The 26,633-nt window shown below is 41.6% G+C and overlaps 3 protein-coding genes across 3 annotated transcripts in view; 1 reads left to right on the forward strand and 2 right to left on the reverse strand.

The window, feature by feature from the left end:
• Positions 1-26,633, forward strand: part of LOC311146957 (dynein axonemal heavy chain 11-like) — a gene marked incomplete at its 5' end in the record, with an annotated part of 32,264 nt that overhangs the window by 440 nt on the left and 5,191 nt on the right. Inside the window, 3 exons of the mRNA XM_084183570.1 lie at positions 20,768-20,895; positions 21,136-21,273; positions 21,368-21,457. Coding sequence (XP_084039696.1) covers positions 20,768-20,895; positions 21,136-21,273; positions 21,368-21,457 — 356 coding nt within the window. The remainder of the gene's footprint in view (positions 1-20,767; positions 20,896-21,135; positions 21,274-21,367; positions 21,458-26,633) is intronic.
• LOC311146739 (cyclin-dependent kinase 5 activator 1-like) lies at positions 2,003-2,954 on the reverse strand (the record flags this gene model as incomplete). The annotated part of the gene is made up of 1 exon (XM_084183302.1): positions 2,003-2,954. One exon carries the CDS (start codon positions 2,952-2,954, stop codon positions 2,007-2,009), a length of 948 nt encoding a protein of 315 aa, XP_084039428.1. The 3' UTR covers positions 2,003-2,006.
• Positions 22,908-23,871, reverse strand: LOC311146572 (cyclin-dependent kinase 5 activator 1-like; the record flags this gene model as incomplete). Its single annotated transcript, XM_084183090.1, has 1 exon — positions 22,908-23,871. One exon carries the CDS (start codon positions 23,869-23,871, stop codon positions 22,912-22,914), a length of 960 nt encoding a protein of 319 aa, XP_084039216.1. The 3' UTR covers positions 22,908-22,911.

Consider the following 26,633-nt stretch of genomic DNA (forward strand, 5'->3'; position numbering starts at 1 on the left):
GGACACTGGGTCATTTTACAGGTATGGCTATCCTGCTATATACTGTACATAAAACATAATTCATTCATTCATCATTGCATCCATCCCATCCTTCCATCCATTCATTGTTTCATTAATCAATTTATTAGTTTGTTTGCGCTTACATTTGTTCATCCATCCATTCATCCATTCATCCATTCATCCATTCATCCATTCATCCATTCATTCATTTATTCCTTCATCTCTGTCAGAATATCCACCTGGTGGCTCGCTGGCTGGGGTCGTTGGAGAAGCTTCTGGAACGCTGCTGTGAGGGCAGTCACCAGGACTACAGAGTGTTTATGAGTGCTGAGCCTGCCCCCACACCACAGGAGCACATCATCCCTCAGGTACACACACACACACATACACACACATGCATTTATAATAACACGGTGTGTTTTCCTAATTTAAAAGTGTGTTTGTTCTCCTCTCCTCACTCAGGGCATCCTGGAGAATGCCATCAAGATCACCAACGAGCCTCCCACTGGCATGCATGCCAACCTTCATGCTGCTCTGGACAACTTCGACCAGGTACAGGAATGTGTGTATTAATGTATGTCTGTCCACTGGTGTTAGGAATGGGCAATTGAAATTATTGTTCAAAATAATCTCATCAAATGTTTGATTCACACTTTATAATAATGTCCAGTAATAGATCATTTATAAGACTATTATAAACAGTTCTCACTATTTACTAATTGCTGTTTCTACATTTGCAAATGTTAGTAAGCTATACATAGTTATTTATAAACTTTCAAATGAATTATTGGATAATTTATTAGATGTTTAATATAGACCCTTATAAAACATTTATTAATCATTAGTAAAGTACAGTGGTGTAAAGTAACTAAGTAAAAATACTTTGAAGTACTACTTTGAGGTATCTGTACTTTACTTGAGTTTTTATATTTTTTACAACTTTTACTTCTACTTGACTACATTCTGAAATAAAATATGTGCTCGTTACATTTCTAATGCTCAGGCAGGACAGCAAAACGGTCAAATTCATGTACTTATTAAGAAAAATGCATCCCTACTGCCTCTGATCTGGTTTGTAAAAGATTGTTGAACTGTGTCCCTGGATTCCCATAAATAAATAAAAATAAAGGCAATTAGCACAATATAAGGAATTTGATATATAGCCTTTGCTTTCACTTTTGATACTTAAGTACATTTAAAACCAGATACTTTTAGACTTTTACTGAAGTAGTATTTTACTGGGTGACTTTCACTTTTACTTGAGTCATTTTCTTTACTTTTACTCAAGTTTTACTGAATTGGGTACTTTTTCCACCACTGGTAAAGTATTATCTCCACCAAGATCTCAAAATGACATGGAAAATATCAATTGTAAAATAATAAGGACACAACACTGGATGTTTAAGAGAATATATATAGCATTTTATTCCAAAACAGTCACACTGTTCGTTCAAGTTCATCAGAACCAATGGTCCTCAAACGAACCCCTGTCCCCCAGAACTGTCCAGTCCTGTGCTTGCTGTGGGGGAACATGGGTGTTCACTTCACAGTCTAAAGCGGCAGGGTTGCAGCTTGTCTGTTCAACCATGATCTGAGCACTAGCCCACTCACACAAGGGTGCCTCCTTCCCTCCCGTGGTAGAAAGTGCACATCTCACACAGTCAGAACAGTAGGCTGGTAGGCTGCAGCCTGTGTGATGTGAGCACTAGCACAGTCACTCGTGTGCCTCCAATCCTCCCGTGGTAGGCAGTGCACACGTCAGACAGTCAGCTGGTACAGTAGATAGTAAGCTACAGCCTCAGTCCTCTACACATTCATACCTACCGATTTGTGTTCTCTTTCAAGCCAAATTAACCCTCATATTAACCCTTAAAATCTATAAATCATATTTTCCCATCAAAGCTCACCCTCTACCCATTCCCTGAACCAATCCTCCTCCCTCCCATTGTGAAATGTCAGGCTATAGTAGGCCCCTCCCCTCCCCTGGCCCCTCTACCCTAGGTCCCTCACTGAGTGCTGTACACACCGCTGAGCAGGCGGCTCTTCTTCTCCTCCTTCTGGCTCTCGTTCTTCAGGTCAGCAAACATCTGGGAGAAGAAGTTAGGGTCTGTGTTCATCTGGAGCATCTTACCACTCATCAGCTTGGTGATGGACATGCAGCGGATCCAGAAGGTCTGCCTGCAGGTCTCCACCAGGAAGGGTCTCAGGGGGTAGGAGATCTCGTTGCCCATGTAGGAGCAGGTCGTGTAGAGGCAAGTAAGCAGCACGGCATGCAGCTCATGCAAGGTGGCCACCTCGGAGGAGACCGCCTCGTGGCACAGCATGTAGAGGAAGACCACCATGGCCGGGTTGATGCAGCTCTGGTTCTGATAGCAGTTGTCCAGCAGATAACGGTCAACCACCCGCAGCCACAGCTCCGGGTCCATGGAAGACATGTCCTGGATCAGGTAGCAGCGCCGGCACAGGAACTCACCCAGGCAGCGCAGCAGCTCGCCGGTTGTAGCGTGGACCATCACCGGCCTCTTGGGCGTGTCGAGGTCCTGGACGATCACCGTCTGGAGCGTGTCGGGGGCCGTGTTGGAGTTGGTCAAGGGGGCCTTCTCGACCGACGAGGCGGCGTTGTTGGAGCTGTTGGCGATGGCTGGAGTGCTCTGGTACTGGGTGGACAGCTTGTCACAGGATTGAGACTTCTCCAGGGTGAGGGTGGACAAGTTGGAGGAGGACTGAGACTTCTCCAGGTTCTCGTTACTCAGATGGGCGATGTTGTTTTGGTTGGTGTTCTCGTGGGGGTGCACCTTCTTGGAGCCCTTCTTCTTCACAATCCGCCTCCATGGCGAGTAGCGCTTCAGGGTCTTGTCTTTGCCGCTCTTACGGGTCTGGACTTCAAAGAAGTGGCCCACTGTGTCCGGCCCATCTTTGAAGTGGACTGCCTTCTCGCGGAGTGAGATAGACATTGGTCTATAGTGCCTGTGGAAAACAAAATGCTTAAATATTAGCAAAATGAAATGCATGGCATCAGTTCAGTAGGCCTATCTAGCTCAGCTATGGGTGTCTCCCAGATGGCAACCTATTCCCTATATAGTGCACTGCTTTTTACCAAGGCCTATAGGAGTCTGGTCAAAGTAGTGCAATATATACGAAATAGGGTTCCATGTGGGACATAATCTAAATCAAAGAGTATTAAGCATAGACATTAGGGTTATGTGTTCATAAACATGAGCAATATAACATTTCAAAGCAAAACAAAAATATTACTCACTGATTTCAAGTTGATATGTGAAAAATTGTAAAGATAATTCAATATTTTCTTCGTTAATTGAACGGTAAAGACGGGTTGTCCAGGTGCTTTGAGTTCAAGGCTGTTATGGTTGTGAACATCGGAATTGTCCAAGGTTCTGAAATCGAGCGTTCTGAAATTGTGTGTCCCCGTCATAATAAAGAAGCATGTCATAGAGGCGATTTTGTGAAAGATTAAGTTTGATGTTGGCAAAAATAAATAAATAAACTAATAAATAAAGTCAGATTTTCGCCATGATAGAATTTGCCTCATATTTGCTATAGCCTAGATCAATACGTTGAAAACGAAATAATCTTTGAGTGACTGCTACGCTACAGCGTTATATTTCTGGCCTCAATGGATGAATAACATGTATCTGCGAGTGTTTTGCATGGATCTCAATGGTCTGTCAAATTAAATTGGCACCTCTGTCAGGTGCGCGCTTATCTCGTTCACCACCAGACTCTTCTTCCCCCTAAAGGGTGCGTTAGTCATTTCACTTTAGCAATCTACTCCGATAATGAGCATTTAGCCTAGGGACAAATAGGTGCTCGCCTATAATCGCTATTTGAAGTGGAGAGCATACAGGCCTACTTCAGGACTGACTGAAGGACTAGCTTAAAATGCGTTATAGAAGTAGGCTAAATAGCCTTTTCGTGTAAAACGCAACACAAGAACCAGCAGTAGCTCAAATAAAAACGTCTAAAACTACACTCCAAAGTTATAAAAAAAGATACAGTGGGGAGAACAATTATTTGATACACTGCCGATTTTGCAGGTTTTCCTACTTACAAAGCATGTAGAGGTCTGTAATTTGTATCATAGGTACACTTCAACTGTGAGAGATGGAATCTAAAACAAAAATCCAGAAAATCACATTGTATGATTTTTAAGTAGTTCATTTGTATTTTTTTGCATGACATAAGCATTTGATCACCTACCAAACAGTAAGAATTCCGGCTCTCACAGACCTGTTAGTTTTTCTTTAAGAAGCCCTCCTGTTCTCCACTCATTACCTGTATTAACTGCACCTGTTTGAACTCGTTACCTGTATAAAAGACACCTGTCCACACACTCAATCAAACAGACTCCAACCTCTCCACAATGGCCAAGACCAGAGAGCTGTGTAAGGACATCAGGGATAAAATTGTAGACCTGCACAAGGCTGGGATGGGCTACAGGACAATAGGCAAGCAGCTTGGTGAGAAGGCAAAAACTGTTGGCGCAATTATTAGAAAATGGAAGAAGTTCAAGATGACGGTCAATCACCCTCGGTCTGGGGCTCCATGCAAGATCTCACCTCGTGGGGAATCAATGATCATGAGGAAGGTGAGGGATCAGCCCAGAACTACACGGCAGGACCTGGTCAATGACCTGAAGAGAGCTGGGACCACAGTCTCAAAGAAAACCATTAGTAACACACTACGCCGTCATGGATTCAAATCCTGCAGCGCACGCAAGGTCCCCCTGCTCAAGCCAGCGCATGTCCAGGCCGTCTGAAGTTTGCCAATGACCATCTGGATGATCCAGAGGAGGAATGGGAGAAGGTCATGTGGTCTGATGAGACAAAAATAGAGCTTTTTGGTCTAAACTCCACTCGCCATGTTTAGAGGAAGAAGAAGGATGAGTACAACTCCAAGAACACCATCCCAACCGTGAAGCATGGAGGTGGAAACATCATTCTTTGGGGATGCTTTTCTGCAAAGGGGACAGGACGACTGCACCGTATTGAGGGGAGGATGGATGGTGCCATGTATCGCAAGATCTTGGCCAACAACCTCCTTCCCTCAGTAAGAGCATTGAAGATGGTTCGTGGCTGGGTCTTCCAGCATGACAACGACCCGAAACACACAGCCAGGGCAACTAAGGAGTGGCTCCGTAAGAAGCATCTCAAGGTCCTGGAGTGGCCTAGCCAGTCTCCAGACCTGAACCCAATAGAAAATCTTTGGAGGGAGCTGAAAGTCCGTATTGCCCAGCGACAGCCCCGGAACCTGAAGGATCTGGAGAAGGTCTGTATGGAGGAGTTGGCCAAAATCCCTGCTACAGTGTGTGCAAACCTGGTCAAGACTTACAGGAAACGTATGATCTCTGTAATTGCAAACAAAGGTTTCTGTACCAAATATTAAGTTCTGCTTTTCTGATGTATCAAATACTTATGTCATGCAATAAAATGCAAATTAATTACTTAAAAATCATACAATGTGATTTTCTGGATTTTTGTTTTAGATTCCGTCTCTCACAGTTGAAGTGTACCTATGATAAAAATTACAGACCTCTACATGCTTTGTAAGTAGGAAAACCTGCAAAATCGGCAGTGTATCAAATACTTGTTCTCCCCACTGTATACCGTACCAGTTAAAGGTTTGGACACACCTACTCATTCAAGGGTTTTTCTACATTGTAGAATAATAGTGAAGACATCAAAACTATGAAATAACACATATGGAATCATGTAGTAACCAAAAAAGTATTAAACACATAAAAATATATTTTATATTTGAGATTCTTCAAACACCGCTCTTGCTGCTGGTGATTCTCAGATCCACCTCTAGGCAGACGACACCATTTTGTATACATCTGGCCCTTCATTGGACACTGTGTTAACAAACCTCCAAACGAGCTTCAATGCCATACAACACAACTTCCATAGCCTCCAACTGCTCTTAAACACAAGTAAAATGAAATGCATGCTCTTCACCCGCCCAAAGTCCCATATACTACCCACCACTGCGACCTGTATGCTCTTGTTGGCTGGTCCACACTACATATTCGTTGGCAAACCCACTGGCTCCAGGCCATCTATAAATCACTTCTAGGCAAATCCCCTCCTTATCTTAGCTTATCCTAATCTCTGAAGCTGGAGACTTATCTAACTTATCTAACTTTAAGCATCAGTTGTCAGACCACCTTACTGATCACTGCACCTGTACACAGCCCTTCTGAAATTAGCCCACCCAACTACCTCATCCCCATATTGTTATTTATTTTGCTAATTTACACCCCAGTATCTCTATTTGCACATTATCTCTTGTACATCTATCATTCCAGTGTTAATACTAATTGTAATTATTTTGCACTATGGCCTATTTATTGCCTTACCTCCATAACTTTCTACATTTGCACACACTGTATATATTTTCTGTAGTATTTTTGACTTTATGTTTTGTTTTACCCCATATGTAACTCTGTGTTGTTGTTTTTATTGCACTGCTTTGCTTTATCTTGGCCAGGTGGCAGTTGTAAATGAGAACTTGTTCTCAACTGGCTTACCTGGTTAAATAAAGGTGAAATTAAAACATTAAAAAATCAGTTGCCTTGATGACAGCTTTGCACACTACTGGCTTCACCTAGAATGCTTTTCCAACAGTCTTGAAGGAGTTCCCACATATGCTGAGCACCTGTTGTCTGCTTTTCCTTCACTCTGTGGTCCGACTCATCCCAAACCATCTCAATTGGGTTGAGGTCGGGGGATTGTGGAGGCAAGTTCATCTGATGCAGCACTCTCATTCGTGGTAAAATAGTCCTTCCACAGGCTGGAGGTGTGTTGGTTCATTGTCCTGTTGAAAAACAAATTATAGTTCCACTAAGCCCAAACCAGATGGGATGGTGTATCGCTGCAGAATGTTGAGGTAGCCATGCTGGTTAAGTGTGCCTTGAATTCTAAATAAATCACAGACAGTGTCACCAGCAAAGCACCCCCACACCATAACACCTCCTCCTACATGCTTTACGGTGGGAAATACACATGCGGAGATCATCCGTTCACCCACACCACGTCTCACAAAGACACGGCAGTTGGAACCATACATCTCCAATTTGGACTCCAGACCAAAGGACACATTTCCATCGGTCTAATGTCCACTGCTCGTGTTTCTTTGCCCAAGCAAGTCTCTTCTAATTATTGGTGTCCTTTAGTAGTGCTTTCTTTGCAGCAAATCGACCACGAAGGCCTGATTCACACAGTCTCCTCTGAACAGTTGATGTTGAGATGTGTCTGTTACTTGAACTATGTGAAGCATTTATTTGGTCTGCAATTTCTGAGGCTGGTAACTCTATTTAACTTATCCTCTGCAGCAGAGGTAACTCTGGGTCTTCCATTCCTGTGGCAGTCCTCATGAGAGCCAGTTTCATCATAGCACTTGATGGTTTTTGCGACTGCACTTGAAGAAACTTTCAAAGTTGTTGAAGTTTTCCGTATTGACTGACCTTCATGTCTTAAAGTAATGATGGACTGCCATTTCTCTTTGATTATTTGAGCTGTTCTTGCCATAATATGGATTTGGTCTTTTATCAAATAGGGCTATCTTCTGTATACCACCCCTACCTTGTCACAACACAACTGATTGGCTCAAACACATTAAGAAGGGAAGAAATTCCACAAATTAACTTTTAAGAAGGCACAGCTGTTAATTGAAATGCATTCCAGATGACTACCCCATGAAGCTGATTGAGAGAATGCCAAGAGTGTGCAAAGCTGTCAAGGCAAAGGGTGGTTTCTTTGAAGAATCTCAAATAAACAAATCAAAATATATTTTATAACACTTTTTTGGTTACTACATGATTCCATATGTGTTATTTCATAGTTTTGATGTCTTCACTATTATTCTACAATGTAGAAAATAGTAAAAATAAAGAAAAACCCTGGAATGAGTAGGTGTGTCCAAACTTTTGACTGGAACTGTGTATATATATATCATGGTATATCCTTGTGTGCAAGAATGTGTTAAGAATAGAAATACTTACAACAGTTGATCCAATTCTAGCCTAAGCTCGGTTTGAATATTCAAGTACCTCCCCATCCCTAACTGCTGTCCTAATACAGTTGAAGTCGGAAGTTTACATACACCTTAGCCAAATACATTTAAACTAAGTTTTTCACAATTCCTGACATTTAATCCTAGTAAAAATTCCCTGTTTTATGTCAGTTAGGATCACCACTTTATTTTAAGAATGTCAGAATAATTGTAGAGAGAATGATTTATTTCAGCTTTTATTTCTTTCATCACATTCCCAGTGGGTCAGAAGTTTACATACACTCAATTAGTATTTGGTAGCATTGCCTTTAAATTGTTTAACTTGGGTCAAACGTTTCGGGTAGCCTTCCACAAGCTTCCCATAATAAGTTGGGTGAATTTTGGCCCATTCCTCCTGACAGAGCTGGTGTAACTGAGTCAGGTTTGTAGGCCTCCTTGCTCGCACACGCTTTTTCAGTTCTGCCCACACATTTTCTATAGGATTGATGTCAGGGCTTTGTGATGGCCACTCCAATACCTTGACTTTGTTGTCCTTAAGCCATTTTGCCACAACTTTGTAAGTACGCTTGGGGTCATTGTCCATTTGGAAGACTCATTTGTGACCAAACTTTAACTTCCTGACTGATGTCTTGAGATGTTGCTTCAATATATCCACATAATTTTCCTTCCTCATGATGCCATCTATTTTGTGAAGTGCACCAGTCCCTCCTGCAGCAAAGCACCCCCACAGCATGATGCTGCCACCTCCGTGCTTCACGGTTGGGATGGTGTTCTTCGGCTTGCAAGGTCCCCCTTTTTCCTCCAAACATAACGATGGTCATTATGGCCAAACAGTTCTATTTTTGTTTCATCAGACCAGAGGACATTTCTCAAAAAGTACAATCTTTGTCCCCATGTGCAGTTGCAAACCATAGTCTGGGTTTTTTATGGCGGTTTTGGAGCAGTGGCTTCTTCCTTGCTGCGCGGCCTTTAAGGTTATGTCGATATAGGACTCGTTTTACTGTGGATATAGATACTGTAGTATCTTAAGAGTCTAAGATTTTGCTGATGTGGCAAAATGATGTAACTCTATTCTACAGTGCTGGAAACATCTGGAAATCATTACTTATGGAAAGATGATATGGGGAGTAAGGTAGAAAAGACCAGGGATTGGTTTTTAGGATCACACCATATTACGTCATCAATTATATAAAATCATGTCTTGAACAATAGAAGGGGAGAATAGCAAATTACTGATTGGCTGTGCTGTCTCACAGATATCTGCAGAATCTGTCAAATTCTGATGCTGGAACCTTTGTTATAATAAACCTTTGAAAACAGAGTACAGTGTCGGCGGATCTTCTTATCACTACAGCATTACCAGCAAAAGCTCGGTCTTGTTTACCACATTTAATGGCGACGAGGTAGTTTTATTTTATTTTTATTCTTTTTGGGGCGTGTTACGTCTTTTCTTTGCATTCCATTCCTGGGCTACAAAGTGACTACCGCTCAAAGAAGCCGGCAAAAAACAAAAAAGGTGAGCTTTTTATCACTAAATCATTGGGCGTTGGTCGTTTTGTGAGTCCAGAGTGTGTGCGTTCAAGATGTACCGTTAAATTACTTATGCGTGCATTTTGCTGGTTCTTTTTTGCTGTGTGATAGGAATTCCGTTCTAAATTTTCTAAATTAGTTTTCGTTGAGAACAACGCAAAAGGTGGGGAGTGTGACAGGACACCGATGTTTTGGCTTGAATAAAAGTGCAAGGAGTGTCCAAGGAAAGACTTAGAGGATAACGTTTGAAATGAGTTAACAGTATACTTTTAGGGCGCCGTTAATTTAAGCAAGCCCTTGAGACCAAGGCATCCATATGATGGCCGTAAAACCTTGGAGAGTTGTTAGATTGACTCTCGGGTCTGTTCTGGGAACAGTGAGTTTGTACGACATATATTAAATTGTATGTTACCTCTTGGAATATGGTTGACGGATTGTATGTCCAATGTGACCTCTCATTTAATGTCGGCAACTTAAGGTAGCAGAAATTTAGCAAAAGGAATATAAAAGAAATAGGAACGGCGATAAGCAAGCTTGCTCTGTATAAATGGATCCTATATGTCTCTGTGTGTGTGTGTGTGTGAGACAGAGAGAATGCTGCTACATGTGTGTACGTGGAGAGGTCTCTGATTACTTCCAGATGTGTGTCGACTAAGGCACTGACTACAGGAGCTATACTCTTTTGTAAGGAAATATGTTAGTTAAGGTCAAACCTTATGATTCTCTATAGAAGGAGAATGTTCATTAACTATTAGAATAGCATGACCCTACAGGGAGGACTTTTTAAAAGTGTATAGAGATGTTTTGTAATTGATAACAGCATAACTATCAATCTGCAAACTAGGATAAGTGGAAGATAACATAACTTGGAAGTGGGATTTGTGTTCTGTGTGTTTCGTGTTTGTTTGTGTGTTCTGTAGAGTCTTGTTATTGTCTATGGGAGGAGAGACCGGAGCAACAGCGGGTCTGTTTATAGATCCTTACACTCTGAAATCACATTGGTGACTGAACTGCGCACGCGTAGGATTTATGACTTTAGCCACTCCCCTGCACTGAACTGATTGGGAGAGTCCACTTCAGTGCAGCCAAAAAAGAAAACGGGAGGGGGAATTTTGCACACAAGTGAAATCTTCTTTTGAATTAACTATTGCTTGACTGTAAAACTGTTTGGTTGATAATCGGTTGAGTTGGTGAATGAGAGATATATTGACGGATTAAAAATAATAATAATAAAATAAATGAATACAATAAAATGTTATTGAGCTATTTATAATATTCCTGAGTTAAGCTGTTTGCTTATTTCTTAGCGTGAATGTGAAAAGAAAATATATATATATATAAATAATGATGAACTAAATTCTTGCTTGTCCTTTTGTCCTTCTGTCATACGAGAGACGAGAAGGAGGAGACAGAGAGAGAGAGAGAGAGGAGGGGCTGACATCAACTGACATCAGAGACGGCAACCCAGTCCAAATCAAGGCCAGTGCTGTTATTATTCACAAATCTACTTTCCCTTACAGGATATAATTGATACATTGTGTTTACATAGAATATTTCATGTTGTGACCATTTCGCAAGAGCTTGGCAACAGACTGATGAATTTATGTAATTGATAATTGCACATTACAGTTTCCGTGAATGACTTGTTTTGATTAGAGTTGTCTTGGAAATCCAGCATTAACATTATTCTGTAAAATTAAAGTAATTAGGTACTTATTAAGTAATTGGGTCGTGAGTGCTCTAGTGTTGCTGGATTACAGATCTTTTATTTTTGGATTGCTCTGAAGTTGACTACTTTCCTTTACTCTTCCTCATCGGATGTGGTAAGATTGCCACTAATCAATCATTTGGTAAAATAAAATTCACAGAATAAGTATTTGATTGACTGATTGGTGATTGATTGATTGACTTGATTGGATTAGTTAATTGATTCATTGATTTGATTAAGTTAGTTGATTGATTTATTGATTTGATTTGTTGATTGATTATTTGTTGATTAATAATTGATTGATTGATTGGATTGATTGATTGATTGATTTGGTTAATTTATTGATTGCTTGTTTAATTGATCAGATTGATTGATTGGCTAAATTTGTTGATGGATCGGATTGATTGATTGATTTGTAATTCGTTGATTGATTTGATTGATTGATTTGATTGGTTGATTGGTTGATTGATTTGATTAATTGATTGATTGATTTCATTAGTAATTGATTGATTTGATTGATTAGTAATTCATTGATTGATTTGATTGATTAGTTGATTGATTTGATTGATTGATTTGATTGGTTGATTGGTTGATTGATTTCATTAATTGATTGATTGATTGATTAGTAATTCATTGATTGATTTGATTAATTGTTTGGTTGAATTTATTGATTGATTGATTGATTGAATTGGTTGATTGATGTATTGATTTGAATTGGTTAATTGATTGATTGGATTAATTGATTAATTATTTTTTAATAAAAAAAAAAAAAAAAAAAAAAGGAGGGAAACTAGAGGGAAACACATAACATAGTCATTACAATGGGGAAAAAGGACACCAAAACTACAAAAGCAATTACTCCTCTTCATGTAGTACAGAATAGTAATCCTCTAGTTAATGGTATAGCAAAATTATCTGAAAAATGGAATAAACGTTGGCCTGACATTGAACAACCATGGCCATTGGAAGGCACACTTAATCCAGACGTCATCAAGATAATGCAAGTGCTTGTATCCACGTATAAGGCAGATCAAAAGAAGGGGAAGAAAGGAAAACTTCGTAAAGAAAAAAGACAAAGAGAGCTGGGTGTTCTTAAGCTTTTTGAAAATGAAGGACAAAAACTGATAAAAGACACAAAAGATAAGAGAGACAGAGGTGCAGAGAAAATGGCAAAAGAGGTGAAGGTGACAGAAAAACTGATTGCAGAAGTCAATACACCTTTCTCATATATGGATTCAGCAAAAACACCCCCACCTTATGAGAAAGAAGCCAAGTTTAAGGACGTTTATCCTCAGCTTCCAGTGATCATTCAGGAAGGTGACTATTGCATCAGAGATGAAGATGAACAAATAATAGAGAGGGGACAAGCAGAAACGACCATAAAGATGAATCCAAACTCCAAAAGCAGGAACAAAACGAGATGTCTGGAAACTAAGGGTAGAGTGAGGTCAAGGAGGATGGAACTTGATGATGATGATGATGATGATGATCAGAGTGATTCAGAAGAGATCATGGGTGGATATGACCCTGTCATCAGACAGAGGTTGGCCAGAGCGGAAAGAAGGGGTGATGGAAGTTGGAAGAAGAAGAATACAAGCGATTCAAGCCCTGATGAAAATGAAGATGGAGACAGCGATGAAGATTTGGAGACTAAAGGTGCTTCATGTTCAAGAGGATTTTATCCTCCAATGACTAACACAGAAGAAATAGAAAGAGATATAGACCGATGCGTATCATACCTGTATAAGGCCAATAACTTAGAAGAAGTAAAAGAACTGGAAGAACAACTCAAGAAGCTGAAGACAAAGGAGAAGAAGCTGCTGAGGAAAGAATCCCAAGAATCTGAGAAGAGATATACATTGAGGCCAAGGAAAGATGGCACTAGTAAGAAAATTATGCCGGTGATCATTCGAGGACAAAACCTAGAATATAAGCCTTTGCAGAACACCGATATGTCAGATATACTTGAGAAGCTGCCTACTCTTCAAGATGGAGCATATCCTTGGATTTCAAAGTTGGAAGAAATTACGGTGGGAACACAGTCTGCCATAGGAGACATTAAGAGACTTTTGGCTAATCTCCTTGGAATTCCAGGTATGGAAGAAATTTTTCAGAGAGCTGGACTTCATAGATACGTGGGAACTGCTGTGAATGATCCTGAATTGTTGGCTGCAAGCAGGAATCGGCTGTGGAGAGCACTGAAAGATACGTTTCCAACAAATGTGCATCCTGACAACATTCTGATTGACCCACTAGGACAACAAGAAAATCCGAGAGCCTACGTGTCAAGAGTTCATCAAGTGTGGAGAAATATTACCGGAAATGATCCAGATGTGAGTCAAATTGAGCAGTCAATCTTGAGAGCTAAACTACAGATGGGACTGCCCTTACCGGTAAGGAGCAAACTGGCAGAAGTGGTTGGACTTGGGAGCATGACAAAAGGTGTCTATACAGATCATATAGCCCATCAAGTGGATCTGTACCGGAAAAAGGAACACAACCAGAAAGAACAGGACCAAGAAACTCTCAGAAAACTCAATCAAATACAACTGGAGAAGAAGAAGGAGAAGAGAAGCTTTGGTTATGCAGAATCAGTGTGAACCAAATCAACAATTACTGCTACAGCTTCAACTGAACAAGGTCAAATGCAACTGTACCAGCCACAACTAGTGGTACAAGTTGTTTCATATCCATAGATAGTTTCTGGAAAGAAAGAATTTCAGAGGAAGATACAGGAGCAAGTGAAGATCACCTGTCCTCCAGGTGAACCCTATAAGGAGCAAGGACTCTAGAGGTGCCTAGAAGATCCGAAAGGAGTTTTCAGTTGGTAGCACCAGTTAGGGGAAAAGATCCAACAAATGAAGTGAAAATAAACAATGGACTATGGGAAGTGATGATGGATAGCAGAAAGGCTTTTATCTGTGTTCAGCCTGAAGAGGTTACACATCTCACTATGTCAAATCAACTAAATTAGGAGAAGGATTTGGAGGAGTGAAGATCACGATTTCTGAAAATGATGATTTTGCCTCAAGGACAAGGAGAGTCATAAGCTGTATGGAAGATAAATGAATCTATTTGAAGTGTGAAGATGAATTGAGAATCTATGGAAGAAGAGATGTTGAAAAAGTTCAAGAATGTTTGAGATATTAAAGTAGGACTGATATTGGATTTGTGAAATCAGCTCAATTGAGGTGAAAGTTGAGGAGGCAGACCTCCTTGGAAGAATCAGTATCCATTGAAAGATGAAGCAATCCAAGGGATTGAACCAGAAATTTAAGGACTTTCGAAAGCAAGTGTTTTGAAGACAATAGAAAAATCGTTAGAGTAGCAATCAAATATTGTTTTGGAGAAACCATGATGATTTAGTAAGCTATGGGTTAGTTTATGTTGTAAAGGGGAGATTAGGATAAAAATCACAAAGGAGTATGGTTTTTGGGAACCATATTTTCTTGAATAGATTGACTATGTCATAGGCAGGTGCACAATCTGTCTGAAAAATAATGTGTGACTGTTATTCTTGGTTACATTCATATACCAAGAGGTGCATAAGATGTTCAACTAAGTTAAAATATGCTCAGTCGGTTGCAAAGTTCTTGTGTAAAGAAGTCATAAGCAGGTGGGAATTTCCCGATTTAATATCCTCAGAAAATGGGAAAGAGTTTTGTGAATAAATCAGTGAAATGGATTTTTGAAAAATTAGAGAAAAATAAAAATTTGAAAAAGTCAGACTAAAATGTTATGAAAACTAGGGTTGAAATAACTCTAGGAAATTAGGAATATCTGATTGTGGGACGATTATATTATTGTGATGAATCAAAGGGGGGAAATGGAATGTCATTCATTTTATATCGAATTTTATATATCAATTTTAGTTGACATTGATGTTTTAATTTGCATGTGTTGTTTTGCAAAAGATACTGTTTGGTATTTTCTTTTCTTCCAGAAGCATATGGGGGAATATGTAGAGGGACTCAAATACTCAAACATGGACAATATGAATGGACTGGAGGAAGTGGAACAAGGAAGGAGTGGAAATGTTCCGATTCCATCATCAACGTCGCATTGAAAGACGACACTGTGGAGGGGATGAAGTGTAGTGGACTATATTCCAGTGTTATATTCTTTCTGTATTAATTTTTGAACAATTATGTTTTCTGTGTTGGGTACATGTGGGGACCTCAGATGTTTTTGTTTATTTCGTTGAAGTTTAGGGATATGGGGTCTAGGCAAGGAAAGAGAGAATCCACAGGAGGGTCCGATGGGTCGACCAGCCTGAATGTGGACATTTTGATTGTATTTTGTTTGCTGGGGTTTTCATATGTATTCAATTGCATCATAGCTTAAAATGTATTCATGAAGATGTGTGAATTGATCTGGAGTACTTAGGTGGTCGCCTAGGGCAGAGGGGCCGTGAGAGAATTTTCCTGTCTTGACTGACTGATGGATATTTGGAATGAAAGCTGCCAGACAGGTTTTTCGCTCTTACACTCCATGACAATTCATTTACACTCCATGACAATTCATTTACACTCCATGACAATTCATTTACACTCCATGACAATTTATTTACACTCCATAATAATGTATTTACACTACATACAAAAATGTGTCTATATAAACATGTGTTTAATCTCCATTAATTTTGGTTTATTGTTAAAGTTACTCAAGAGCAAGAATTGTTGTTTGTCATAATCCTATTCTTTTTGTTTTCGAGACTTAATTAGTCTCGAAGGGGGGAAATATGTAGTATCTTAAGAGTCTAAGATTTTGCTGATGTGGCAAAATGATGTAACTCTATTCTACAGTGCTGGAAACATCTGGAAATCATTACTTATGGAAAGATGATATGGGGAGTAAGGTAGAAAAGACCAGGGATTGGTTTTTAGGATCACACCATATTACGTCATAAATTATATAAAATCATGTCTTGAACAATAGAAGGGGAGAATAGCAAATTACTGATTGGCTGTGCTGTCTCACAGATATCTGCAGAATCTGTCAAATTCTAATGCTGGAACCTTTGTTATAATAAACCTTTGAAAACAGAGTACAGTGTCGGCGGATCTTCTTATCACTACAGCATTACCAGCAAAAGCTCGGTCTTGTTTACCACAATACTTTTGTACCTGTTTCCTCCAGCATCTTCACAAGGTCCTTTGCTGTTGTTCTGGGATTGATTTGCACTTTTTGCACCAAAGTACATTCATCTCTAGGAGACAAAACGCGTCTTCTTCCTGAGCGGTATGACAGCTGCGTGGTCCCATGGTGTTTATACTTGCGTACTATTGTTTGTACAGATTAACGTGGCACCTTTAGGCATTTGGAAATTGCTCCCAAGGATGAACCAGACTTGTGGAGGTCTATAATTTTTATTCTGAGGTCTTGGCTGATTTCCTTTGATTTTCCCACGATTTCAAGCAAAGAGGCACTGAGTTTGAAGGTAGGCCTTGAAATACATCAACAGGTACACCTCCAATTGACTCAAATGATGTCAATTAGCCTATCAGAAGCTTCTAAAGCCATGACATCATTTTCTGGAATTTTCCAAGCTGTTTAAAGGCACAGTCAACTTAGTATATGTAAACTTCTGACCCACTGGAATTGTGATACAGTGAATTATAAGTGAAATAATCTGTCTGTAAACAATTGTTGGAAAAATTACTTGTGTCATGCACATATTAGAAGTCCTAACCGACTTGCCAAAACTATAGTTTGTTAAAAGGAAATGGGAGTGGTTGAAAAACTAGTTTTAATGTCTCCAACCTAAGTGTATGTAAACTTCCGACTTCAACTGTATATTATCAATATCTCACAAACTCCTTCCACAACCACCCTCGCGCTCTCTCTCTCGCTCTCTCTCTCTCTGTCTATGTCTCTGTAGGACATATTGGATCAGTGCAGTAGAGAGCAGGCGTTTAAGACCATCCTGTTCTCTCTGTGTTATTTTCATGCCTGTGTGGCTGAGAGGCGTATGTTCGGTCCTCAGGGTTGGAACAGGAAATACCCCTTTAACACTGGAGACCTCACCATCTCTGTCAACGTGCTCTGCAACTACCTGGAGGCCATCTCACAGGTAACTGTTTACCGTGTTATAGTGATCAGGATGGTGATGATCATGACTGTATTGATGATTGATGATGTTTATATTGATGATGATGATGAGTCATTGTTCATGTATTTTGTGTGTGCGTGTGTGTGCTTGCGCATGTTTAGGTGCCGTGGGAGGACTTGCGCTATCTGTTTGGAGAGATCATGTATGGAGGTCACATCAGAGACGACTGGGACAGAAGACTCTGTAGAACCTACCTGGAGGAATATATGCAGCCCAACCAGGTGTGTGTGTGTGTTACGATTGTGATGATAGTGTTAAAAATAAACCTACACCCTTTCCATCCTGTTTCCCACCAGTTTGACAGGAAGTTGGCTCTGGCTCCGGGCTTTGTGGTTCCCTCCAGCCTGGACTACCAGGGTTACCATGGTTACGTAGATGAGATGCTGCCCCACGAGAGCCCGGTGCATTATGGACTACACCCCAACGCAGAGATAGAGTTTCTGACGGTGACCTCTGATAACCTCTTCCACACACAGCTGGAGCTGCAGTCCCCTGATTCTGTGTTGGGAGAGGGGGCTTCACAGACCGTAGAGGAGAAGGTGTGTGTGAGAGACACACACACACACACACACCAGGCATATTCATAACAGACACACTCATAGCAGACACACACATACAGCGGACCCACACACACTCATCCCTCATCCTCCCTGCAGGTGAAGACCATCCTAGACGAGGTGTTGGAGAAGCTTCCAGAAGAGTACAACATGTCAGACATCACGTCTAAGACTGCTGAGAGATCACCATACATCCTCGTCTGCTTCCAGGAGTGTGAACGTATGAACACGGTCATCTACGAGATACGACGCTCACTCAAAGAGCTGGACCTGGGGCTGAAGGTGGGTTAGGGGCTAGGGGTCAGCTGGGAAATTAGACTAGGACTGATAGATGACATAAGGGTGAATTGGTAGTTGTCTCTCATAACAGTGATGTTTTTTTCTCCTTCAAGGGTGAGCTGGCTATCTCCTCAGAGATGGAGCAGATCCAGTCAGCTCTGTTCTTTGATAACGTCCCAGACACCTGGACCAAACTGGCCTACCCCTCCACTTACAGCCTGGCCCAGTGGTGAGTCACTGTGTGTACTCTCCCACTGTCCCAACGTGTACTTAAGATGATGTGTTGCTATGTGTGTGTGTGTGTTTACCAGGTATAATGACGTGTTGCTGCGCTGTAGAGAGCTGGACAGCTGGACACAGGACCTGGCTCTGCCCACCGTCGTCTGGCTGTCTGGACTCTTTAACCCACAGTCCTTCTTAACAGGTAACATACACGCACATCCCCCTACACACTTACAAACAACATACCCAACCAACTTATGTTGTAACTGTCAGTTGCCTCTTGGTATTCTCTGTTCAGTGGAATGATTTGCTCAACTACCCTCTCTCCCTCCAGCGGTGATGCAGTCTCTGGCTCGTAAGAATGAGTGGCCATTAGATAAGATGAACCTGACTGTGGATGTGACTAAGAAATTTAAGGAAGAGTTCAACCAGCCTGCCAGAGAGGGAGCATACGTATACGGACTGTACATGCAAGGTATACACTCCTCTCCTTCTCATGAACACATACATCCTAGTTCATTTATCTTCATTTTTCCCTCTTTGTCCCATAGGTGCAAGATGGGACACTCAGGGTGGGGTGATCACTGAGGCTCGTCTGAAGGAGTTAACCCCCTCCATGCCAGTCATCTCAGTCCGAGCCGTACCTAACGACAGACAGGAGACGCGTAACATCTATGAGTGTCCCCTGTACAAGACCAAGCTGAGAGGAACCACTTATGTCTGGACCTTCAGCCTCAAGACCAGAGAGAGACCAGCCAAGTGGGTACTGGCTGGGGTGGCACTGCTGCTCAGTGTGTGAGCTGTCAGGGTAGGAACTCTGCTTGTGAGAGAAATGAGGTGAAGGTGGAGAAGGATGAGGGGCCTGATGCTCTACAAGACTGTTGGTTAAAAAGGGCTTTTTTGAGGTTGGAAAGAGGCAAGGTAGTTTTTTCTTTAGTTATTCGTAGGGTGTGTATTTTCTGCATTATGTTGCTAAGTGTGAGAAAAGTTATTTTATGTAAAATACGCATGTTTTACTACATATCCCTCAAACCAGGTTTCATGCTGCTATTGAAATATAAAAGGAATTTGTATAGTACTGTTTTAGCACCTGAAAGCTATATGAAAATGTATAAAGCTATATTAAGGTTTTTTTATATGAATTAGTATGAATATATCTGTATTTTTCTGAATTTATTGAAAAACAATACAGTACAAGCTGCAAAATAGTTTCACACATTTGATCACAGTAAGAACCCATTACTTCAAAGCTTATTATTTTTAACAAATCAACTGTATCGTCTAACAAGTGTACAAATCTAAAAGCAGAAAACATTGGATGGTACCCTTTACCTAGTCCTAGCATCTAAAAAGGAGTGGTGTTCAAGTGCTCTATGGTCTATGTAACACTTGTTAATATGGCACATCAGTTACATGTCACTTTAAAAGCTTCAATAGACTAGGGCCCGGTTTCCCAAAAGCATCATAAGGCTAAGTTCATTGTTAGAACTTTATGGATGAACTTAGCCTTAGGATGCTTTTGGGAAACCGGGCCCAGAACAACATGACAGTTAGCAGGAGGAAATCCACACTGCTCATAATTCTTCACTATTATCCCCTACAGTCCTCACACACAGGGGCGTGTATACGTTTTGCTTCAATTAAAAAAGAAAATGACATAACAGAAACAAAATAGTGTTTGTGTGTTCTCCTAGTCACTGTCGTCGTCAGACCAGCCCAGGTCCATCATGTTCATGTCCAGCGTCGCGGCGGTGGCGGCCATATTGATTTTGGTTCCCTGTCGTACGCTGTAGGTCTTAGAAGAGTTCTGATTGGATGTTGTCCGCATGCTCACCTGTACCCCCGACCTCACCCCCTGACCTCTGACCCCTAACTCACTCCTGACCTTATGACTTATGACCCCAACATTAGCCATGTCACCCCTGACCCCTGCCACGCCCATGTTCATATTCATATCCATGTCCCCTATCCTCTCTATCCCCCCAATATCATCCAGAGAGAGCATATCCCCAAACCCAACCATACTCCCCCCACTCAGCTCCTTAAACATTGACTGCAGCCTCCCTCCCTCCACCACCACCCTCTCCTCCTTCGTTACCTCCCTCCATCCCTCTTGTCTCCCAGTCTCCCCCCATCCCCTCTCCTCCCTCTCTGTCTCCCCATCTACCTCTCCAATCCCACCCTGGAACCCCTTTAGCATGATTTGTATAATAATAATAATATAATATGCCATTTAGCAGACGCTTTTATCCAAAGCGACTTACAGTCGTGCGTGCATACATTTTTTTTGTGTATGGGTGGTCCCGGGGATCGAACCCATGGTAACAGGCAGGAAGTTGGGGTTCACCATAGACCTGGGGAAACTCCACAATGTGTCTTTGGGTCAGGGTCAGGAGGCTGTGGCTGAGGTCGCCATGGAGATGGCTGCTAAGGAGGGACACTGGGTCATTTTACAGGTATGGCTATCCTGCTATATACTGTACATAAAACATAATTCATTCATTCATCATTGCATCCATCCATCCTTCCATCCATTCATTGTTTCATTAATCAATTTATTAGTTTGTTCGCACTTACATTTGTTCATCCATCCATCCATTCATCCATTCATCCATTCATCCATTCATTCATTCATTCATTCATTCATTCATTTATTCATTCATTCATTCATTCATTCATTCATTCATCTCTGTCAGAATATCCACCTGGTGGCTCGCTGGCTGGGGTCGTTGGAGAAGCTTCTGGAACGCTGCTGTGAGGGCAGTCACCAGGACTACAGAGTGTTTATGAGTGCTGAGCCTGCCCCCACACCACAGGAGCACATCATCCCTCAGGTACACACACACACACATACACACACATGCATTTATAATAACACGGTGTGTTTTCCTAATTTAAAAGTGTGTTTGTTCTCCTCTCCTCACTCAGGGCATCCTGGAGAATGCCATCAAGATCACCAACGAGCCTCCCACTGGCATGCATGCCAACCTTCATGCTGCTCTGGACAACTTCGACCAGGTACAGGAATGTGTGTATTAATGTCTGTCTGTCCACTGGTGTTAGGGATGGGCAATTGAAATTATTGTTCAAAATAATCTCATCAAATGTTTGATTCACACTTTATAATAATGTCCAGTAATAGATCATTTATAAGGCTATTACAAACAGTTCTCACTATTTACTAATTGCTGTTTCTACATTTGCAAATGTTAGTAAGCTATACATAGTTATTTATAAACTTTCAAATGAATTATTGGATAATTTATTAGATGTTTAATATAGACCCTTATAAAACATTTACTAATCATTAGTAAAGTACAGTGGTGTAAAGTAACTAAGTAAAAATACTTTGAAGTACTACTTTGAGGTATCTGTACTTTACTTGAGTTTTTATATTTTTTACAACTTTTACTTCTACTTGACTTCATTCTGAAATAAAATATGTGCTCGTTACATTTCTAATGCTCAGGCAGGACAGCAAAACGGTCAAATTCATGTACTTATTAAGAAAAATGCATCCCTACTGCCTCTGATCTGGTTTGTAAAAGATTGTTGAACTGTGTCCCTGGATTCCCATGAATAAATAAAAATAAAGGCAATTAGCATAATATAAGGAATTTGATATATAGCCTTTGCTTTCACTTTTGATACTTAAGTACATTTAAAACCAGATAATTTTAGACTTTTACTGAAGTAGTATTTTACTGGGTGACTTTCACTTTTACTTGAGTCATTTTCTTTACTTTTACTCAAGTTTTACTGAATTGGGTACTTTTTCCACCACTGGTAAAGTATTATCTCCACCAAGATCTCAAAATGACATGGAAAATATCAATTGTAAAATAATAAGGACAAAACACTGGATGTTTAAGAGAATATATATAGCATTTTATTCCAAAACAGTCACACTGTTCGTTCAAGTTCATCAGAACCAATGGTCCTCAAACGAACCCCTGTCCCCCAGAACTGTCCAGTCCTGTGCTTGCTGTGGGGGAACATGGGTGTTCACTTCACAGTCTAAAGCGGCAGGGTTGCAGCTTGTCTGTTCAACCATGATCTGAGCACTAGCCCACTCACACAAGGGTGCCTCCTTCCCTCCCGTGGTAGAAAGTGCACATCTCACACAGTCAGAACAGTAGGCTGGTAGGCTGCAGCCTGTGTGATGTGAGCACTAGCACAGTCACTCGTGTGCCTCCAATCCTCCCGTGGTAGGCAGTGCACACGTCAGACAGTCAGCTGGTACAGTAGATAGTAAGCTACAGCCTCAGTCCTCTACACATTCATACCTACCGATTTGTGTTCTCTTTCAAGCCAAATTAACCCTCATATTAACCCTTAAAATCTATAAATCATATTTTCCCATCAAAGCTCACCCTCTACCCATTCCCTGAACCAATCCTCCTCCCTCCCATTGTGAAATGTCAGGCTATAGTAGGCCCCTCCCCTCCCCTGGCCCCTCTACCCTAGGTCCCTCACTGAGTGCTGTACACACCGCTGAGCAGGCGGCTCTTCTTCTCCTCCTTCTGGCTCTCGTTCTTCAGGTCAGCAAACATCTGGGAGAAGAAGTTAGGGTCTGTGTTCATCTGGAGCATCTTACCACTCATCAGCTTGGTGATGGACATGCAGCGGATCCAGAAGGTCTGCCTGCAGGTCTCCACCAGGAAGGGTCTCAGGGGGTAGGAGATCTCGTTGCCCACGTAGGAGCAGGTCGTGTAGAGGCAGGTAAGCAGCACGGCTTGCAGCTCATGCAAGGTGGCCACCTCGGAGGAGACCGCCTCGCGGCACAGCATGTAGAGGAAGACCACCATGGCCGGGTTGATGCAGCTCTGTTTCTGATAGCAGTTGTCCAGCAGATAACGGTCAACCACCCGCAGCCACAGCTCCGGGTCCATGGAAGACATGTCCTGGATCAGGTAGCAGCGCCGGCACAGGAACTCACCCAGGCAGCGCAGCAGCTCGCCGGTTGTAGCGTGGACCATCACCAGCCTCTTGGGCGTGTCGAGGTCCTGGACGATCACCGTCTGGGGCGTGTCGGGGGCCGTGTTGGAGTTGGTCAAAGGGGCCTTCTCGACCGACGAGGCGGCGTTGTTGGAGCTGTTGGCGATGGCTGGAGTGCTCTGGTACTGGGTGGACAGCTTGTCACAGGATTGAGACTTCTCCAGGGTGAGGGTGGACAAGTTGGAGGAGGACTGAGACTTCTCCAGGTTCTCGTTACTCAGATGGGCGATGTTGTTTTGGTTGGTGTTCTCGTAGGCCTGCACCTTCTTGGAGCCTTTCTTCTTCACAATCCACCTCCATGGCGAGTAGCGCTTCAGGGTCTTGTCTTTGCCGCTCTTACGGGTCTGGACTTCAAAGAAGTGGCCCACCGTGTCCGGCCCATCTTTGAAGTGGACTGCCTTCTCGCGGAGTAAGATAGACATTGCGGATCCCATGGTCAATAGTGCCTGTGGAAAACAAAATGCTTCAATATTAGCAAAATGAAATGCATGGCATCAGTTCAGTAGGCCTATCTAGCTCAGCTCTGGGTGTCTCCCAGATGGCAACCTATTCCCTATATAGTGCACTGCTTTTTACCAAGGCCTATAGGAGTCTGGTCAAAGTAGTGCAATATATAGGAAATAGGGTTCCATGTGGGACATAATCTAAATCAAAGAGTATTAAGCATAGACATTAGGGTTATGTGTTCATAAACATGAGCAATATAACATTTCAAAGCAAAACAAAAATATTACTCACTGATTTCAAGTTGATATGTGAAAAATTGTAAAGATAATTCAATATTTTCTTCGTTAATTGAAAGGTAAAGACGGGTTGTCCAGGTGCTTTGAGTTCAAGGCTGTTATGGTTGTGAACATCGGAATTGTCCAAGGTTCTGAAATCGAGCGTTCTGAAATTGTGTGTCCCCGTCGTAATAAAGAGGCATGTCATAGAGGCGATTTTGTGAAAGATTAAGTTTGATGTTGGCAAAAATAAATAAATAACACAAATAAATAAAGTCAGATTTTCGCCATGATAAAATTTGCCTCATATTTGCTATAGCCTAGCTCAATACGTTGAAAACGAAATAATCTTTGAGTGACTGCTACGCTACAGCGTTATATTTCTGGCCTCAATGGATGAATAACATGTATCTGCGAGTGTTTTGCATGGATCTCAATGGTCTGTCAAATTAAATGGGCACCTCTGTCAGGTGCGCGCTTATCTCGTTCACCACCAGACTCTTCTTCCCCCTAAAGGGTGCGTTAGTCATTTCACTTTAGCAATCTACTCCGATAATGAGCATTTAGCCTAGGGACAAATAGGTGCTCGCCTATAATCGCTATTTGAAGTGGGGGGCATACAGGCCTACTTCTATGTCAGGACTGACTGAAGGACTAGCTTAAAATGCGTTATAGAAGTAGGCTAAATAGCCTTTTCGTGTAAAACGCAACATAAGAACCAGCAGTAGCTCAAATAAAAACGTCTAAAACTACACTCCAAAGTTATAAAAAAAGATATACCGTACCAGTTAAAGGTTTGGACACACCTACTCATTCAAGGGTTTTTCTACATTGTAGAATAAAAGTGAAGACATCAAAACTATGAAATAACACATATGGAATCATGTAGTAACCAAAAAAGTATTAAACACATAAAAATATATTTTATATTTGAGATTCTTCAAACACCGCTCTTGCTGCTGGTGATTCTCAGATCCACCTCTAGGCAGACGACACCATTTTGTATACATCTGGCCCTTCATTGGACACTGTGTTAACAAACCTCCAAACGAGCTTCAATGCCATACAACACAACTTCCGTAGCCTCCAACTGCTCTTAAACAAAAGTAAAATGAAATGCATGCTCTTCACCCGCCCAAAGTCCCATATACTACCCACCACTGCGACCTGTATGCTCTTGTTGGCTGGTCCACACTACATATTCGTTGCCAAACCCACTGGCTCCAGGCCATCTATAAATCACTTCTAGGCAAATCCCCTCCTTATCTTAGCTTATCCTAATCTCTGAAGCTGGAGACACTTATCTAACTTCAAGCATCAGTTGTCAGACCACCTTACTGATCACTGCACCTGTACACAGCCCATCTGAAATTAGCCCACCCAACTACCTCATCCCCATATTGTTATTTATTTTGCTAATTTACACCCCAGTATCTCTATTTGCACATTATCTCTTGTACATCTATCATTCCAGTGTTAATACTAATTGTAATTATTTTGCACTATGGCCTATTTATTGCCTTACCTCCATAACTTTCTACATTTGCACACACTGTATATATTTTCTGTAGTATTTTTGACTTTATGTTTTGTTTTACCCCATATGTAACTCTGTGTTGTTGTTTTTATTGCACTGCTTTGCTTCATCTTGGCCAGGTGGCAGTTGTAAATGAGAACTTGTTCTCAACTGGCTTACCTGGTTAAATAAAGGTGAAATTAAAACATTAAAAAATCAGTTGCCTTGATGACAGCTTTGCACACTACTGGCTTCACCTAGAATGCTTTTCCAACAGTCTTGAAGGAGTTCCCACATATGCTGAGCACCTGTTGGCTGCTTTTCCTTCACTCTGTGGTCCGACTCATCCCAAACCATCTCAATTGGGTTGAGGTCGGGGGATTGTGGAGGCAAGGTCATCTGATGCAGCACTCTCATTCGTGGTAAAATAGTCCTTCCACAGGCTGGAGGTGTGTTGGTTCATTGTCCTGTTGAAAAACAAATTATAGTTCCACTAAGCCCAAACCAGATGGGATGGTGTATCGCTGCAGAATGTTGCGGTAGCCATGCTGGTTAAGTGTGCCTTGAATTCTAAATAAATCACAGACAGTGTCACCAGCAAAGCACCCCCACACCATAACACCTCCTCCTACATGCTTACGGTGGGAAATACACATGCGGAGATCATCCGTTCACCCACACCACGTCTCACAAAGACACGGCAGTTGGAACCATACATCTCCAATTTGGACTCCAGACCAAAGGACAAATTTCCATCGGTCTAATGTCCACTGCTCGTGTTTCTTTGCCCAAGCAAGTCTCTATTAATTATTGGTGTCCTTTAGTAGTGGTTTCTTTGCAGCAAATCGACCACGAAGGCCTGATTCACACAGTCTCCTCTGAACAGTTGATGTTGAGATGTGTCTGTTACTTGAACTCTGTGAAGCATTTATTTGGTCTGCAATTTCTGAGGCTGGTA

Source organism: Coregonus lavaretus (genome assembly GCF_964263955.1).
Source record: "Coregonus lavaretus genome assembly, chromosome: 19".
Lineage (NCBI taxonomy): Eukaryota > Metazoa > Chordata > Actinopteri > Salmoniformes > Salmonidae > Coregonus > Coregonus lavaretus.